This window comes from Leptidea sinapis, chromosome 9 (genome assembly GCF_905404315.1).
Source record: "Leptidea sinapis chromosome 9, ilLepSina1.1, whole genome shotgun sequence".
NCBI lineage: Eukaryota > Metazoa > Arthropoda > Insecta > Lepidoptera > Pieridae > Leptidea > Leptidea sinapis.
In genome coordinates, this window is record NC_066273.1 from 2,408,714 (window position 1) to 2,425,668 (window position 16,955).

Consider the following 16,955-nt stretch of genomic DNA (forward strand, 5'->3'; position numbering starts at 1 on the left):
CTCTTCTGGAGCACAAATATAGTATTAATATCGGCCGCACTGCCCCATAACAATATACCATAGGACATAATACTATGAAAATAACTAAAGTATACTAATCTCGCCGTATCTATGTCAGTTAACCGTCTAATTTTCTTAACCGCATATGCTGCAGAACTAAGCCTATTCGCCAATCCTTCAATATGGGGGCCCCACTGCAATTTGGAATCAAGAGTAATGCCAAGAAATATAGCAGATCCACTGGTTTTACCACCTCTCCATTTAATAAAATATTCGCATCTACATTTTTGACATTTGTCGCGGTGAATTTAATATATTTGGTTTTATGATTATTTAACAATAAGTTATTGGCGCTAAACCAGTACACGATGTCAGATAGAGCATTATTTACTTCGTCATACAAAACTTGGCTTCGTTTCACTTTGAATATAAGTGAAGTGTCATCTGCAAACAATACCACCTTGTGCTTTTTTTCTACAATGTTAGGTAGATCATTTATATAAATTAGGAAGAGGAAGGGTCCAAGAATAGACCCTTGTGGTACCCCCATACCGAGAGGAGTCCCAGGAGATCTCCTGCCATTCACCTCGACCCTCTGAATCCTATTATTTAAATATGAGATCAGAAGATCGAGTGCAGATCCTCTTATACCATAGTGGCATAGCTTCCTGACCAGCGTTGAATGTTGAACACAATCAAAAGCCTTAGATAAATCACAGAAGATACCAAGTGCATTCTGTGATTCCTCCCAGGCCTCAAAAATATTCCTGATGAGTTCAACACCTGCATCCGTAGTCGAGCGTCCCCTAGTAAAGCCAAATTGTTTTATATGAAGTAACTTATAAGTGTTAAAGTGAGTAAGCATCTGGCTTAAAATAATTTTTTCAAAAATTTTACTAAGGGTTGGCAACACCGAAACAGGGCGATAGTTATTCGGGTCAGAAGTGAGTCCCGATTTAAATATTGGTGTAATTTTACTATACTTCAGAAGGTCAGGAAACACGCCATGTTCAATACAGCTATTAAAAACTAGTGCTAGATATGGTGCTATAACGTCAATAACAGAACTTATTATTTTTACAGATATGCCCCATATATCAGCAGTTTTTTTCATTTCTAAGGATCTGAAAGTTTTAATTATTTCTGCTGGGCTAACAACACTGAATTTGAAATTTTGTTTACATTCCTTAACATTTTCCAAAAGAAGTGACTCGGCAATACTGATGGAGGAGACAAGGGTGCTTGAGATGAAAACTGGAATGTCAGAAAAAAATTTCTCAAAAGCAGAAGCTACTACCTGCTCAGAGTGGATTTTTGTATTGTTTATTATTAGATTATATTCAAACTTGCAGTCTTTCGCTCTTCCAGATTCCCAGTTAATAACTTTCCAAGTCATTTTTATTTTATTTCAAGCATTTTTAATTATTTCTCTAATATGCATTGACTTAGCAATAGTACATACTTTCTTAAATCATTTTGAATAATTTTTCACATATACAAGGAAAGATGCATCATGATTACATGATGATCTCTCACTATATAGTTCATATAACCGTTGTCTGCTCCTATGAATACCAGCTGTTGCCCAGTTGTTAAATGACAAGAGACCACCCGAGTTGACTGTCTTTGAAGTAAATATAGAAGCAAAGTCTGTTTTAATTATTTTAAATAACTTACCATACATCTCATTTGGACTACTGTTATAATTCAAATACAAGTTTGAGAGAGAAATGTTAGTAATTATAGCAATTTGTGTGAAATTATTCTCTAACAATTCCAAAATATTCAAAAATGCACGACGATAATGTTCAAGTTTTCACTTCTGCCGGCACTACCGGAGTGCAACCCGTTATTTTTTAACCGACTGCAAAAAAGATTCAGATTTAAAAATCTAAATCAATATTTCTGTCGCGCTAACGTGGGCGAGGCCGACATAAGCGATAAGTTAATCTGCAGCAGCTCCAAAAAAAATTAATTAACAAAAAAAAAACACCCGACTTCAAAAACACTATTCCAGAACAATAGTTTACACCCAAGCCCGACATATGGGCCCCGTTTCGGGGTCTTCAATACGTAAATGTATTTTACTCCTCTCGAAAAAAAAAAGAAATAATATGCACTAAAAAGTATAAAAATAATTGCGTATTTTTAAACAATATAATTAAATTATCTAATTCTAGTTTAACGATTAACGATTATTGCTTAGAATAATTGTTAATAAGTGTAATTATTCTAAGGATTATTGTAATTTTTGGAGTCGGTGTCATCCAAGATAGGTTTGTAACTACATACGTAGTTATTACAGGTGAGATGTGCTTGAGGCGAGAGCGGGTCGCGGCTGAAGGACACCGATTCCATAATGATGAATCAAATAACAATAATCGTAACAAGAATTAGATAATTTTATTATATTGTTTAAAAATACGCAATAATTTTTATACTTTTTAGCGCATATTATATCTATTGTTCTGGAATAGTGTTTTGAAGTCGGTTGTTTTTTTGTTAATTTATTTTTATTTTTAATTGGAAGTTGCTGCAGATTTACTTATCGCTTATTTCTGTCTCGCCCACGTTAGCGCGACAGAAATATTGATTTGGATTTATAAATCTGAGAAATATTCTCTCTTACGGTCGCCAATACTCGGTGTATCTTAATATAGTATATTATTTGCCGAAAGGTCAGTCATATAGGTCGGCCGATTGACATTATCTGTATATTATTTATCATGTTAGTGCATTCAGTTTGTGTGAAAGTCTCTCCTTAGAGTTAAAAAATAGTATGTGAAGTATTCTTATTATTTTCAATCTCCACAAGATTCACGTAAGTATTTTTTTGTTTACATATTAATTTATGTATTAATACTTACGAAGGAAAAACATTTATAAAAGTGATTTCACAATAGGTAATTGGATTACGAAATTATTACTTATTGAACATGAAGTAGGCATCTAATTCAATTAAAACATCAGAACTTACCTTTTTATCTAATTAGCACATAAGTTTATCATTTTTTGTTTTACGTAAGTACCTACAATATATAGGGATAGCCATGGGTACCTTGACAGACGAGCTTGGTCTTTTAGGCCTGTATCAGTATTCCGTTTTCAAGTTATTTAGTCTCCCCGTTTATGCAGTTTTCCCGAACCTATACGACTTAGGGATCTTCAAGCTTAGAGCTTTTTTTATGACAATAAGGGGCGAGACGAGCAGGACGTTCAGCTGACGGACGCCCATTACAATGCATTGCCGCTCAGGATTCTTGAAAAACCCAAAAATTCTGAGCGTCACTACAATTACGCTCGTCACCCTTAGAAATGAGATGTTAAGTCTCATTTGCCCAGTAATTGCACTTCCTACGGTGCCCTTCAGGCCGAAACACAATAATGCTTAAACATAACTGCTTCACTGCAGAAAAGGGCGCCATTTTGGTACCTATAATCTAACCAGCATCCTGTGTAAAGATGCAATGTAAAAATGCCCTAAGTCGCCTCCTACGACACCCTTTGGATTAGGACTTCTCTATTCATTTTATGACCCGGGCAAGCACAGTGTACACTCGACTAAAATGCCAGCAACGCATCTCTTGACTTTTGGTGGTGTTGCGGATATCCATGTAGTTGTCTCGCCATGCGCCACTTCCCAATACGAGAGCCTGTTGCCCGTTTGCCCCCTCTTTTATAAAAAAATGCAGATATAGTCCTCTGGAATAATGTTCTACGCATGTGTTAAGCTATTTCAAATATTTCACAGTTCTGAACCAGGGATCATTATGGGAATTATGGACTATTTTAGCGGTTGGTGCAAAAGCAAGAGGCGATTAGATGGCCTTACAGTTGTCGTAACGGGAGCCAATGCTGGTATTGGCAAAGAAACTGCGTTAGATCTGTACGATAGAGGTGGGTATGATGTCCTAGTTATGTTATGAATGACAAAAAAATTCAATGATCAAACGAACCTCGTTTACGTAGTTCGGTTTTAATTTCAATAAAAAAAAATCCATTTGTCTCGGTCTCTTCCTGATGACTGACTGATTGGTCATAATTGTGTTAAAGACAAAAACGTTCTAAACACATATAAGTACATATCGTTCGCAATCAGAGGTGGGCTAAACTGTTATAATTTTTCAATGAATTATACTGATGTGTTATATTTTTCTAACTGTTGTTGTAAACTGTTATAATATATATTAGATGTTATAATTTTTTTTCGAAATTATTTACGATGATAGTTGTTGTTGCGGTTTGATGTTATTTAGTTATTTATCTCCTTCGAAACGGTAGAACCAACTTGTATGAAATTTTGTGTGCATATCGGGTAGATCTGAGAATTGGCCGACATCTATTTTTCATACCCCTAAATGATAAACCCACCCCTAAATATTTATTTTTTATTTTTAGACATTTTTTTTTATTTATATTTTATTACTATTCAGCATTGGAAAATACATAAAACTTCAAATTTTTGCCCTTCTACGAGCTACAACTCTTTGTGTATCGCGATTCGGTTGCATCTATATTTTATACCCCAAAAATTGTAATTATTGAATTTTTAACCGACTTCAAAAAGGAGGGGGTTATCAGTTCGATCGGTATTTTTATTTAATTAATTTATATATTATGTTGAACGTCTTACTCAAAATAGGGAGACCTCTTTCAACTCATTTTAAGTTAAGATACATGCAAGTAAGATTAATACATTTTTGGATGCCAAGTTTTGGCCTTCGGGGCTAGTATACCGACTTTATAAGGAACGACAGTTATATACTGCTTTAAGTAATAATAAATAATATGAATAGTAAGCCAACCAATATAACATTAGCTACGTTTAACTGTCGTTCTGTAAAAAGATCTGCAGAACAAATAAAGAAGCTATCAGAGAACGTTGATTTTCTAGCCCTGCAGGAGACTTGGCTCCTCTCACATGATTTAGGATTTGTGAACGGACTCAGTCAGCACTTCAGTTGTTTTGCTAAATCAGCTGTGGATACCTCTACAGGAATTCTTAAGGGCCGACCGTATGGGGGACTTGCACTGATGTGGCGTAAGTCACTGTTTCCTAGTGTATCTATCATAGACTGTACCAGTGACAGATTGGCGGCCGTGCAAATTGATTTGGGCGGACGACATATCCTTGTAATGACTGTCTATCTACCATTTGATGATGGTAATGAAGATTGTCTGGCAGACTTCATAGCTTGTTTGGGAAGTATTGAAGCCGTGATGTCTGTGCAGAAAGCAAGCAGCTCGTTACCGAATCTAGTACCACAATGTTATGTCGTCCGCCCAAATCAATTTGCACGGCCGCCAATCTGTCACTGGTACAGTCTATGATAGATACACTCGGAAACAGTGACTTACGCCACATCTGAGCACCCAGAGAATCCTATACTCCATTACTGGCTTTCGGTGCATCGTGAGATTAACCGGAAATAGTATTATCAGTACATTACTTTTTGTACGAACCCCCCTTTGGGGCAATTTTTGGTTTTAAGTTATTTAATTATTAAGTACTGTGATGTATACAATTTTATTCTTAAGTACATCTTATTCTATTTTATTCAATTTACTGTAATGGGTTTAAAATGCCTGAAATAAATGACATATTATTATTATTCTCTTTATTACAATTTAATCTTATTTTCTACATTTATATATACTTATAACATAAAAAACAATATTACAAATATAAATATAAAAAATAGAGTCCCGCCGGCGTTGGTTCACGACAATTCCGCCGGTGGTTAGGGCGACAGACTGAGGAACTTCCGCACGATGCGTGTCTTTCCCAAAACAGCTGCTTTCTGTCTATTTCAGCTTTCACAAGTTTATCATCACACGGAACGGTGATATCAACAATAAATGCCCGACGCTCTAACCGATCTACCAACACAATATCAGGCTTATTAGCAATGATAGTTCTGTCGGTGACGGTCGATCGGTCCTAGTAGAGCTTGGCACGGCTGTTTTCCAGAACTGGCTCCGGAGTATACTTATAATATGGGACTTCAAAATGCACAAGATTGTATCGAAGAGCAAGTTGCTGATGGATAATCCTGGCTACTTGGTTGTGTCTGTGCAAATACTCTCCATTGGCAAGACGAGAACAACCGGAAATAATATGTCTGATAGACTCACCAGGATGATGGCACGCCCGACATATGTCTACTGTGCCATCCTTCATGATGTATTTCCGATCGTTATTCGTCTTGATAACTTCATCAGCAATTTGCACAGGCAAAACCTTCAGTTTCCGCAAAAAGGTCACCAAATCGTAACCAGGTCACAGACGAAATCGTGTCTACATCAGGTCCGTAGAGAGCCCGGTAAAACCTTCCATGAAGCTCTTTTCCCCTCCATACATTCATGTGATCTTGAGTACTGAGTATCACCGGTTTTCGCCGTACTGCCACAATTTCTCGATGCACTGCTCATTCTTTACGTAGGAAATATTTCCTGAGATTATACAGCTCACGATTATGCAGGTTTTGGTTTGGTATTGATTAAAATTGCATGAATAGCGATCGACCCCCGAGTCCCGACGCGTAATTCGAGGACGCTCGGCCTTGCTGTGCGGTTGTGTAACGCGGAGCATATGACTGATCACGTGAGTATATCTGCGGTCGTCGAGAGCACGTGACGATGCTCGTACATCGATGAGATTATTACTGGTGATCTGTATGATTCTATGAGTTGATGTACAGCATTATGAAATGGTTCTTATCAGAGCTAATATTACGTTATATAAAATAAAATGTTCTTTTCAGAACGAATCTTTCGGCATACGCTTATTACAGTTATTATGCACGATTACTATTTCTACGATCTATAATGCTACGTTACAAGTTAGATATTAGACATTTGTATTAATTGATATTATTGGTTGTAGGTACAGCTACAACTCTGAGAGTTGCATATTTTCGGTATTTACAACCCTGACATTTATCCACACCGAATTCCATTCCGATGTCATGGCTTAATGTTTGCGTGACATTTAATAATGATATCAAATCTTGTTTATTCCGTGCATATAACTTTAGATCATCCATACATAAGAGGTGAGAAATTGTTTCTACTCGCTTACGAAATGAAACCCTAACCTAGTATTCCTCAGTAGAACACCTAAGGGATTCAGAGCTAGACAAAACCACAAAGGACTCAGACTATCACCCTGATAGATACCCCGCTCAATCCTTATAGGTTCCGAAATGTTAAGGTTCCCCGCCGCATCATGGAGACATAGAGCTGTGGTCCACTGCCTCATACATGAGCCAAGAAAGGCAAACAGAGCATTATCTACTTTGTACAGTTCCAGTACTCGCCTCAACCACGTATGAGGCACCGAATCATAGGCCTTCTTATAATCAATCCAAGCGGTAGAGAGGTTCTTCTTATTTCGACGAACCTGTTGGTTAACAGCCATGTCAATGAGGAGAAGCTCCTTTGTACCACGGGACCCAACCTTACATCCATTTTGAGCAGGGTCTAAAATTTTATTTTCACAAAAATGTTTATTTAATTTTGATGTCAGTATGGATGTAAGGAGCTTATAGATTGTGGGTAAGCATGTTATTGGTCGAAAGTTTCTAGGCTCCATGGCACTACCCGATTTATGGAGCAGAAAGATGATACCTGTTGTCATAAAAGAAGGGAGGGATTCCGATTTAATGGCTTCCTGATATTGTTTAGCTAAGCACCCGTGTGAAGACCGCAACCATTTCAACCAAAAATTTTGTAATCCATCTGACCCTGGGCTTTTCCAGTTGTGGGTTATACTAATTGCGTTTGTGACATCAAGAGGACTAATAACAACAGGCGCCATAGGTTGCAACTGTTCACACGAGTGCTCAACGGTATTCATCCATTCATTGTCAGTGTGGGTGATGGGCACCGACCAAATATTTTTCCAAAAAGAATACATCTCATCCATATTTGACAGGTGAACATCAGTACCACCGGGTGCGTTGTCTTCCCAACTTCTATATACCTTTCTTTGGTCACTTTGGAAGATGCGATTCTGATGATATCTGTCTGCGCGTTTTTTATAGCGGCGGATCCGGTTCTCCCACGCGGAAACCTTCTGCTTTAGATAGTCAATTCGTTCAGTGACACAGGTACTATAATCTTTAGGTTTTATATTTGTTCCAGCAAAGGCCTGTGTCACAAAACGCATGACTCTTTGCTTTTTTACTCAGCATTGATACGTTGTTCGATCCTTTTTTGCCAATGAGGTGCTTCACCAGCGACCCGTGCCCCCCTATCAGAATCCGGAAACCTGACATGAGCGACCCGGCATGCTGCAATGGCTGCACAGTAAAGGATCGAATGTGTATCAGCAAGGTCTTGGCTAGATTGTAAATAGGTATCAAGTATACGATCGAGAGCCACAACTAACGATATGTTAGGATTATGCGTTATTATTATTATTATAGCTATACAACGTTTGCTGGGTCAGCTAGTAATACTATAAATGTTAACGTCTTTAAACCTAAATAGCAGACTGAGACAGAAATCAGATATATATTTATATATATATTATTTGTCCTACAGGTGCTAAAGTAATTATGGCATGTCGTAATACTCAGAAAGCAGAAGAAGCCAGATCAGAAATAATTTCAAAATCTAACACTAAGTCTGGAAGTCTAGTTATCGAAAGCCTGGATCTGTCAAGGCTAAAATCTGTGAAAGAATGTGCTCGTAGAATACTGGAAAGAGAACAAGAAATAAATATCCTCATAAATAATGCGGGTGTAATACGTACTCATGGAAGAACAGAAGATGGTTTTGAAAAGCAAATCGGAGTAAATTACTTTGGTCATGCAATGTTCACTTTGCTGTTGCTTCCTCGAATAATAAGAAGTGCACCGGCTAGAATTGTGAATGTATCGTCAATGTCTCATAAATGTAAGTATTAATTACATTGAAAAAAACAATATGAAAATAAAAATATTTTTTTAGAAGACGTAAGCACAAAAAGAGGTCGTGAATTTAAATCATCTGAGGATTGATTGAGTCTGGTCACAGCACAGTCTGGTGATGTGAAAATTGTAGAAATAAGTTGTATATAATTATTATTTTTTGGTTTATTTGATACCTATTCAGGTAACACCTCATCGGTATACTGTTCATTTCGGGATGAATTGGGTGAACTTTCATTATTTAAATTCGTTATTTGGGTTCTATTAAGTGGCATGTGCAACCTCCTTTTTAATTAAAATCCATTTAAATTTAGAGAATGTATATAATTATAAGTAAGTTAAATCTACAAAAATCTGGCTAAAGGAGGATGGCACCGACCAAATATTTTTCCAAAAAGAATACATCTCATCCATATTTGACAGGTGAACATCAGTACCACCGGGTGCGTTGTCTTCCCAACTTCTATATACCTTTCTTTGGTCACTTTGGAAGATGCGATTCTGATGATATCTGTCTGCGCGTTTTTTATAGCGGCGGATCCGGTTCTCCCACGCGGAAACCTTCTGCTTTAGATAGTCAATTCGTTCAGTGACACAGGTACTATAATCTTTAGGTTTTATATTTGTTCCAGCAAAGGCCTGTGTCACAAAACGCATGACTCTTTGCTTTTTTACTCAGCATTGATACGTTGTTCGATCCTTTTTTGCCAATGAGGTGCTTCACCAGCGACCCGTGCCCCCCTATCAGAATCCGGAAACCTGACATGAGCGACCCGGCATGCTGCAATGGCTGCACAGTAAAGGATCGAATGTGTATCAGCAAGGTCTTGGCTAGATTGTAAATAGGTATCAAGTATACGATCGAGAGCCACAACTAACGATATGTTAGGATTATGCGTTATTATTATTATTATAGCTATACAACGTTTGCTGGGTCAGCTAGTAATACTATAAATGTTAACGTCTTTAAACCTAAATAGCAGACTGAGACAGAAATCAGATATATATTTATATATATATTATTTGTCCTACAGGTGCTAAAGTAATTATGGCATGTCGTAATACTCAGAAAGCAGAAGAAGCCAGATCAGAAATAATTTCAAAATCTAACACTAAGTCTGGAAGTCTAGTTATCGAAAGCCTGGATCTGTCAAGGCTAAAATCTGTGAAAGAATGTGCTCGTAGAATACTGGAAAGAGAACAAGAAATAAATATCCTCATAAATAATGCGGGTGTAATACGTACTCATGGAAGAACAGAAGATGGTTTTGAAAAGCAAATCGGAGTAAATTACTTTGGTCATGCAATGTTCACTTTGCTGTTGCTTCCTCGAATAATAAGAAGTGCACCGGCTAGAATTGTGAATGTATCGTCAATGTCTCATAAATGTAAGTATTAATTACATTGAAAAAAACAATATGAAAATAAAAATATTTTTTTAGAAGACGTAAGCACAAAAAGAGGTCGTGAATTTAAATCATCTGAGGATTGATTGAGTCTGGTCACAGCACAGTCTGGTGATGTGAAAATTGTAGAAATAAGTTGTATATAATTATTATTTTTTGGTTTATTTGATACCTATTCAGGTAACACCTCATCGGTATACTGTTCATTTCGGGATGAATTGGGTGAACTTTCATTATTTAAATTCGTTATTTGGGTTCTATTAAGTGGCATGTGCAACCTCCTTTTTAATTAAAATCCATTTAAATTTAGAGAATGTATATAATTATAAGTAAGTTAAATCTACAAAAATCTGGCTAAAGGAGGATGGCGAGAATGGACCTACATAATTCAAAAATTAAGGAAGCATCGTACAAGTACAAGTTTATATTAATTATAAACATAAGTTTATACGATGTTCAAATAAAAATTATTGAGGCGCTAAGATATGGGAGTCAAAAGAAATAAATTATTGTAATTATTAAAAAATCATTCAAATCAGTCATCTTGCACTAACAGAACGCTTTGCGCAATTGACATCTACATTTTTTTGACATGACTGCCCTTGTCATAATTTATTTGGATGTTCCGACTTCCGACACCATCGTAAAAGTAATTCACAATAAGAGTCAATAAGATTATTATCGTTTTTGATATTAAAATGAGTAGGTAACTTCTTTAAAATTATCGTTACTTGCGTGAAAAAAGAATGTATTGTGAATCCTCAATTATTAGCACTTTTTACTAATTATCTTAAATATCCCACCTATCTACTATCACCTATCGCCGTCCAACCTTCCACATATTCAAATATTATATCTATTATCTTTTACACAGAACAGATCTTTTAGCAGACAGTAATTAGGCATAGACATAAAATACGAATGAATAATTTATTTAGTAATTTTAGGTTATATTTTGTTACGTTCTACAATTATTATTAAGTTTCCATGATGTACGCCACTTCTTTCAGTGGGTCCCAAAATACATGCATACTCCATCCTCCTTTCGTCATTGCCGTTACCGTTTGACTACTAAAATTTAAAGTTTAAATTTCATTCGGTAACTTGCACTGTACTTATTGAACCAAAATTTACAAGTGTTTCATTTTATTTTTTATTGTTATTCATTTTTTAATTTATTAATGCAATCACTAATTGACAGAGCTAAGTTCCAACATTACTTACCTAATCCCGGAGTTGTTGCGCACTTGGTAAAAGGAATTTCAAGGTGGTTAAGCCATGTTATGTTCAATATACTTTGAATGTGTGGCCTTAGCTTTATTTTAGCTACCTATATCGAAACTGAACAGCTGTACCATCCCTATTGTATTATCTTATTGGTTTGTCCAGACTTTGATGTCGATCTGGACGACATTAACATGGAAAGAACATCACAAGGCGTCGTCAAGTCTTATGGAAGAAGCAAATCAGCAATTGTATTATTTACGAAAGCTCTACACCTCAAGCTACGGGTATGTATTGCATATTTTGCGTCCGGTAACACTTTTTAAACCATACAAATATCAATAAACTAGTCGACTCAGCAGACTTTTATTTGTCCAAATAAAAATAAGTAGGTTGGTAGGAATGTCAGAAATGTGTTCTATTTGACAAATGACTTATTCCAAGTATAAAAAATGCTCCTGTGGTTCCTTTGTTTGCTAGTTTTTAATAGAGCGTTGGAAATGTTGAAACGTTCGACAGATAAGATTTCTGGCCATATAATTTTACAAAATAAGGCGATTCCTTCAAAAGTTTAGTAGTAAGTACCTACCTACAAAACTTTTTCTTTTCCTCATAATAGGAGCACGGCATCAACAACGTAAACACGTATAGTCTACACCCAGGAAGCGTTCAAACAGACATTGCAAGAGATTTGTTTGGCAACGTCATAATATTTATCTTTAAATATATCGGGGGTGCGTTTGTAAAGTCCGCCAAATGCGGCGCTCAGACGACCATTTACTGCGCTGTGGATGAAGCTTGCGATAATGAGAGTGGACTCTATTATACGTAAGTAAGAATATAATATCAAAAGTAAATGAGAATCTAGATTGAACCATTAAAATAACAATCTTATATCCAAATGTTTTGAGTTTTCTTTAGTGTTAATTCCGCCAATATTTGTCTTTTACACAATTCGACACGTGTTTCGCATCTACACGAGACATCCTTAGGACATGTTGACTCGCCAAAATCTTGCACGAGACTCTAAAAACAAATATTGGCGGAATTAACACTAAAGACAACTAAAAACATTTGGATAATTATGGATTTCCGCAAACTAACGCCTACCTCAATAAATTTTCTACAATGTTATAATCAACACGTAATATTACTTTATGGTTTGTGATCATTCCTGGCCATGTTGTAGTATTTTGCTCCATAGTATTTTAAATATTAAACCATCTAATGCACACATTATCGGCCTATTAGGTCACATATTGTAAGTACCTACTACAATAATGATAATAGCACCTATATTCTTCATTGCGTAGCTTTTCGATAATAGGTTCATATTGATAGATTATTTGGAATAGTTGAATAAAATATATTGATTCCTTTGGATTACATTTAATCGAGATGCACATGAAACAGTCTTATTTCACAAGAACAGCAATCACGGCAGCAAGTCTGTCTCACACCTTATCCAGGGGTGGGACAGACGCCTTAAAGTGACGTTTTCAGAAGACAGTAGCGCCATCTGTTAGTTGGCCCGAAAATGAAAGCTTTGTCAGCTGTCACTGGCTTTGAAACCTTTCAACTTTTCAGTTGACACTGCCCTGCACTGGTCATAAAATGGCGGCTACTTCTAGCGTTTGCGCATGTATGTAACCTTCGTGTACCATTTTGCATATTTACACTACTAAATCTATCATTTATGTTCTATGTTGTGACAAAATTAAATAACTAACTCTACGCGCAATTTCAACATGGTAAAAAATTGCAATACCTGCATTACAAAGTAGAGTTAGTTATTTAATTACGTCACAACATTAAAAATGAATTTTATAATTTCGAGCTTATATATAGTTATTTTCGGGGGCAATCTCCAGATGGCGCTAGTTTTCAAATAGACAGCTCTTAATACGTGTTAAGAGAGGGCTCTCTTTTCCCTATATATTATTATACTCTTTGACCTTATCACAGCCGCGATCACTGAGAAAAAACAAGATGGCGCACACAGAGTATAGACAAGTATAATATGTCAACCAGAGACACGAGTGTTGCTAGTCTTATTTTCTAACAAACGTTTACATACTTAACACATATCATATTGTTTATTTTTTTTTATTTCATCACTATTAAATACCCTCTGTGTCTGAATTAATTTTGTGATTGGACCTCTATTAACGTAAACGTAAAACTTATAAAAAATAACTTAATTTCAGTGAGTGCTCTGTGTCGGGAACATCAAGCCTTTGTAGCAGTGAATCAGCTGCATATAAATTATACGACATAACTTTGGGCTCCTTAAATATACAAGACTACGACCCATTCGGCGAAGAAGATACACCTAGAAGTATTTTATAATTATACCGTCTATTTCTCAGCTGTTTGCACTTGAAATGTTTTAAAGTGCCAATTTATACATTTTTAGTGGCGAAACCACAACTGAAACTAGATGACTAAGCAAAACATTGTAAACAAACAACTCTAAAATGTTATATAATCGTCTCATCTGTAATATTATGTATATATGTAATATCCATTCATAAAAATAAATAAACCTCAAGTAGTGTGGTAGCATGTAAAACAGAATACTCAAATCACTACGAAAAAAGAATACATATTACCATCTCACCTTGCATATCCTACTGAAATTAATAAAAGCTTCCTTAAAATTCCAGGCAGTGCTGAGATTCTTGTCTACTCAGACATATTATGAGTTCCATCGCCATAGTGACTCTGTTTTCGATTTTAAACTAGTAAATGAACGAACGGTATTTCAGACTTTGAATTAGTTGAAATCGCAAGCAGTGGGAATTGATGATATTTCTTTGGATATGCTTAAGCTGACTACAGAAAAAACTCTTACTGTACCTACTCATATCATAAATGCATCCTTGTCGTCAAGTAAGTTTCCAGACTTATGGTGTCATGCTCTAGTGCGTCCCATACCAAAAAACGACAATCCAAAAGACTTTAAAAAACTTCGTCCTATCAGCATACTTCCTTGTTTATCAAAAGCAATTGAAAAAATTGTGCATAAGCAGCTAATGAGCTTTTTGGGAGTATAATGGCATATTACCGGATAACTAGTCAGGGTTTAGAAAACACCGAGGGACAACTACAGCGTTAATGGACGTAGTGGACAATATTCTTACTGCACAAGATGATGGGAAGGGTACGATTTTATTACTACTTGATTACTCGCGCGCATTTGATACCATAAATTCGAGTATGCTGCTCTCCAAACTAAGTTACTATGGATTGAGTCCAAAAGCAATAAAATGGTTCCACAGTTACCTAAGTAATCGAACCCAAACTGTAGTCATTATACAGGAAGATGGAAGTAGGTCATTCTCTGATTGTAATGCTCTTGAGCGCGGAGTACCTCAGGGACCAATATTAGGACCGCTATTATTTATCTTGTGTAGTGCCGATGTAGTTAAAAACATTAAACATTGTAAATATCAAATATATGCAGGGGATATACAACTTTACATAACTTTCAAGCCAAACGAGATGTCAGAAGCAGAAAAAATTATTAATTCAGATGTCAGCCAAAACTATACTTGGTCGGTAAATAATTCACTAGTTCTTATCCATCTAAGATCAAATTTATGATACTGGGAACCCCTAAAGTCGTTGAGCAAATTGAACGTTACAATCCTAAAATAGTTATTAATAATAAAGTTATTGAGCGAGTTCATGAGGTTCGTAATCTAGGATTAATATTTGAACAGAATCTTAGATTTGAGAAACATAATTATAAACTCTACTGCTGCGAACTGTTTTTATCGTTTAAAAGTACTCTATCGCATTAGGAACTATATAAATACAAATCTTCGTGTTAGGTTGTGATGCTTTGGTACTCTCTAAATTGAATTATAATGACACTACGTATGGTCCTAGACTACGAGCCCGCAAAAGTACTATACAGCGAGTGCAAAATGCCTGCGCCCGGTTTTGTTGGAATATTCCACACAGATCTCATGTGAGTCCTTATCTTAGAGAAGCCAATATTCTAAACATGGAAAGCCGCAGACGGCTACACTTCGCTTGTATGATTTTTAGAATTATAAAGACAAAAACGCCAGCATATCTCTATTCGAAACTGTTACGGGCAAATGAGGGCAGGGTGTTGAATTTTATAACAAGGAACATTGTAAAGGCTAAGCTTTGTCCTCCCAAGCATCACACTGCCGCTCTCAGGGGAAATTTCAAGTACAGTGCCACCAAGTGCTGGAATAATATACCACCGCCGCTACGGGGTTTATGTAGTCTTGAATTATAGAAAAAAAAATACATATTAATGACCAATACCTCCCTACATCTCCTGCCTTGGTGAGCACTGTTTAAATTTCATTGTGTTATATAAATATAGCTACTCGTATTTATTATTATTTTTTCTTCCTTATATATTTACACACAAACGTTTTTTATTATTTTTGTTATTGTCATTATTTATTTTTAGTAATATTTTTTTTTAATCTATTTTTTTTATAATAATTATTTTAGTGCCACAATTAATTATATTTTGCTTTTAAAATATGTCAGTCCAGCTCCAAACTTCACACAATGGGTCTCTGAAAATCAGTGTTGTGCTCATAATGTATGGACACAACTATAACTGAGTGGACTCCAGTTTTGGAAGACCACTGCCACATCAAGTTTTGCTTTTGTTTCTTTTGTATTAAGTAAGTTAAGTATTAGATTAAGCATATATTTTGTTCTCATAAACGTTTTTGTGTGAATGTGTCAGTTTTTCTTCCAAAATAAATTCATTTTCATTTCATTTCAAATACTTTTACCCCCCTCCCGTGATTCTCAGAGGTCACATTTTGTTAAACCCCATTCATGTGCTGCGACGTCAGATAAACGTCAAGTTAGTTACACAATTTTGTTAATCTAAAGGGGCACTTAACTGAACTACGACATCATCCCTTAAGTTTGGATATGCTGTTATTTCACTGAACATTGCGTGGCGTTGTATTAAAAGTGTGGTCAAAACACAACTGAATGAAAACTCTGGCTTATAGACGCGTAGGTTTTGACTGTTATTGTGAGTCTATTTTTGCCGTGAAGCAGTAATGTGTAAGCATTATTGTTTCGGTCTGAAGAGCGCCGTAGCTAGTGAAATTACTAGACAAATGAAACTTAACATATTATGTCTCAAGGAGACGACCGCAATTGTAGTGCCACTCAGAATTTTTGGGTTTTTGAGAATCCTGAGCGGCACTGCATTGTAATGGGTGGGGCGTATCAATTACCATTAACTGAACGTCCTCCTCGTCTCGTCCCTTATTTTCATAAAAAAAAATTGTACGTCAATGGGTTGTAGTAAGTACTTAGTTGTATTTTTTGTTTTCGGTGTTCTTTGTGGAATACTCAGCTGGTATTCTTTTAAAAAAATATTCAATAGACAGCT

At 36.0% G+C, this 16,955-nt stretch overlaps 1 protein-coding gene across 2 annotated transcripts; it reads left to right on the plus strand.

The window, feature by feature from the left end:
• The first annotated feature begins 2,680 nt into the window (after positions 1-2,680).
• Positions 2,681-16,322, plus strand: LOC126966215 (retinol dehydrogenase 12-like). Of its 2 annotated transcripts, none has more exons than XM_050810157.1 (6): positions 2,681-2,821; positions 3,752-3,897; positions 8,548-8,901; positions 11,711-11,832; positions 12,165-12,373; positions 13,753-16,322. In XM_050810157.1, the coding sequence occupies exons 2-6, from the start codon at positions 3,771-3,773 to the stop codon at positions 13,892-13,894; spliced, it is 954 nt and encodes a 317-aa protein (XP_050666114.1). In that variant the 5' UTR covers positions 2,681-2,821; positions 3,752-3,770; the 3' UTR covers positions 13,895-16,322. The 2 variants fall into 2 exon arrangements, with proteins under 2 accessions (XP_050666114.1, XP_050666115.1); XM_050810158.1 differs by lacking the exon at positions 8,548-8,901 and adding an exon at positions 9,950-10,303.
• Positions 16,323-16,955: the final 633 nt, after the last annotated feature.

What these genes read in the sequence shown, in the direction of transcription:
- LOC126966215 (XM_050810157.1), top strand. Translation starts at nt 3,771, where the DNA reads ATGGGAATTATGGACTATTTTAGCGGTTGGTGCAAAAGCAAGAGGCGA. An exon ending in ATCGTCAATGTCTCATAAAT is followed by an intron (nt 8,902 to 11,710) that starts GTAAGTATTAAT and finishes TGGTTTGTCCAG; the next exon opens with ACTTTGATGTCGATCTGGAC. An exon ending in CTCTACACCTCAAGCTACGG is followed by an intron (nt 11,833 to 12,164) that starts GTATGTATTGCA and finishes TCCTCATAATAG; the next exon opens with GAGCACGGCATCAACAACGT.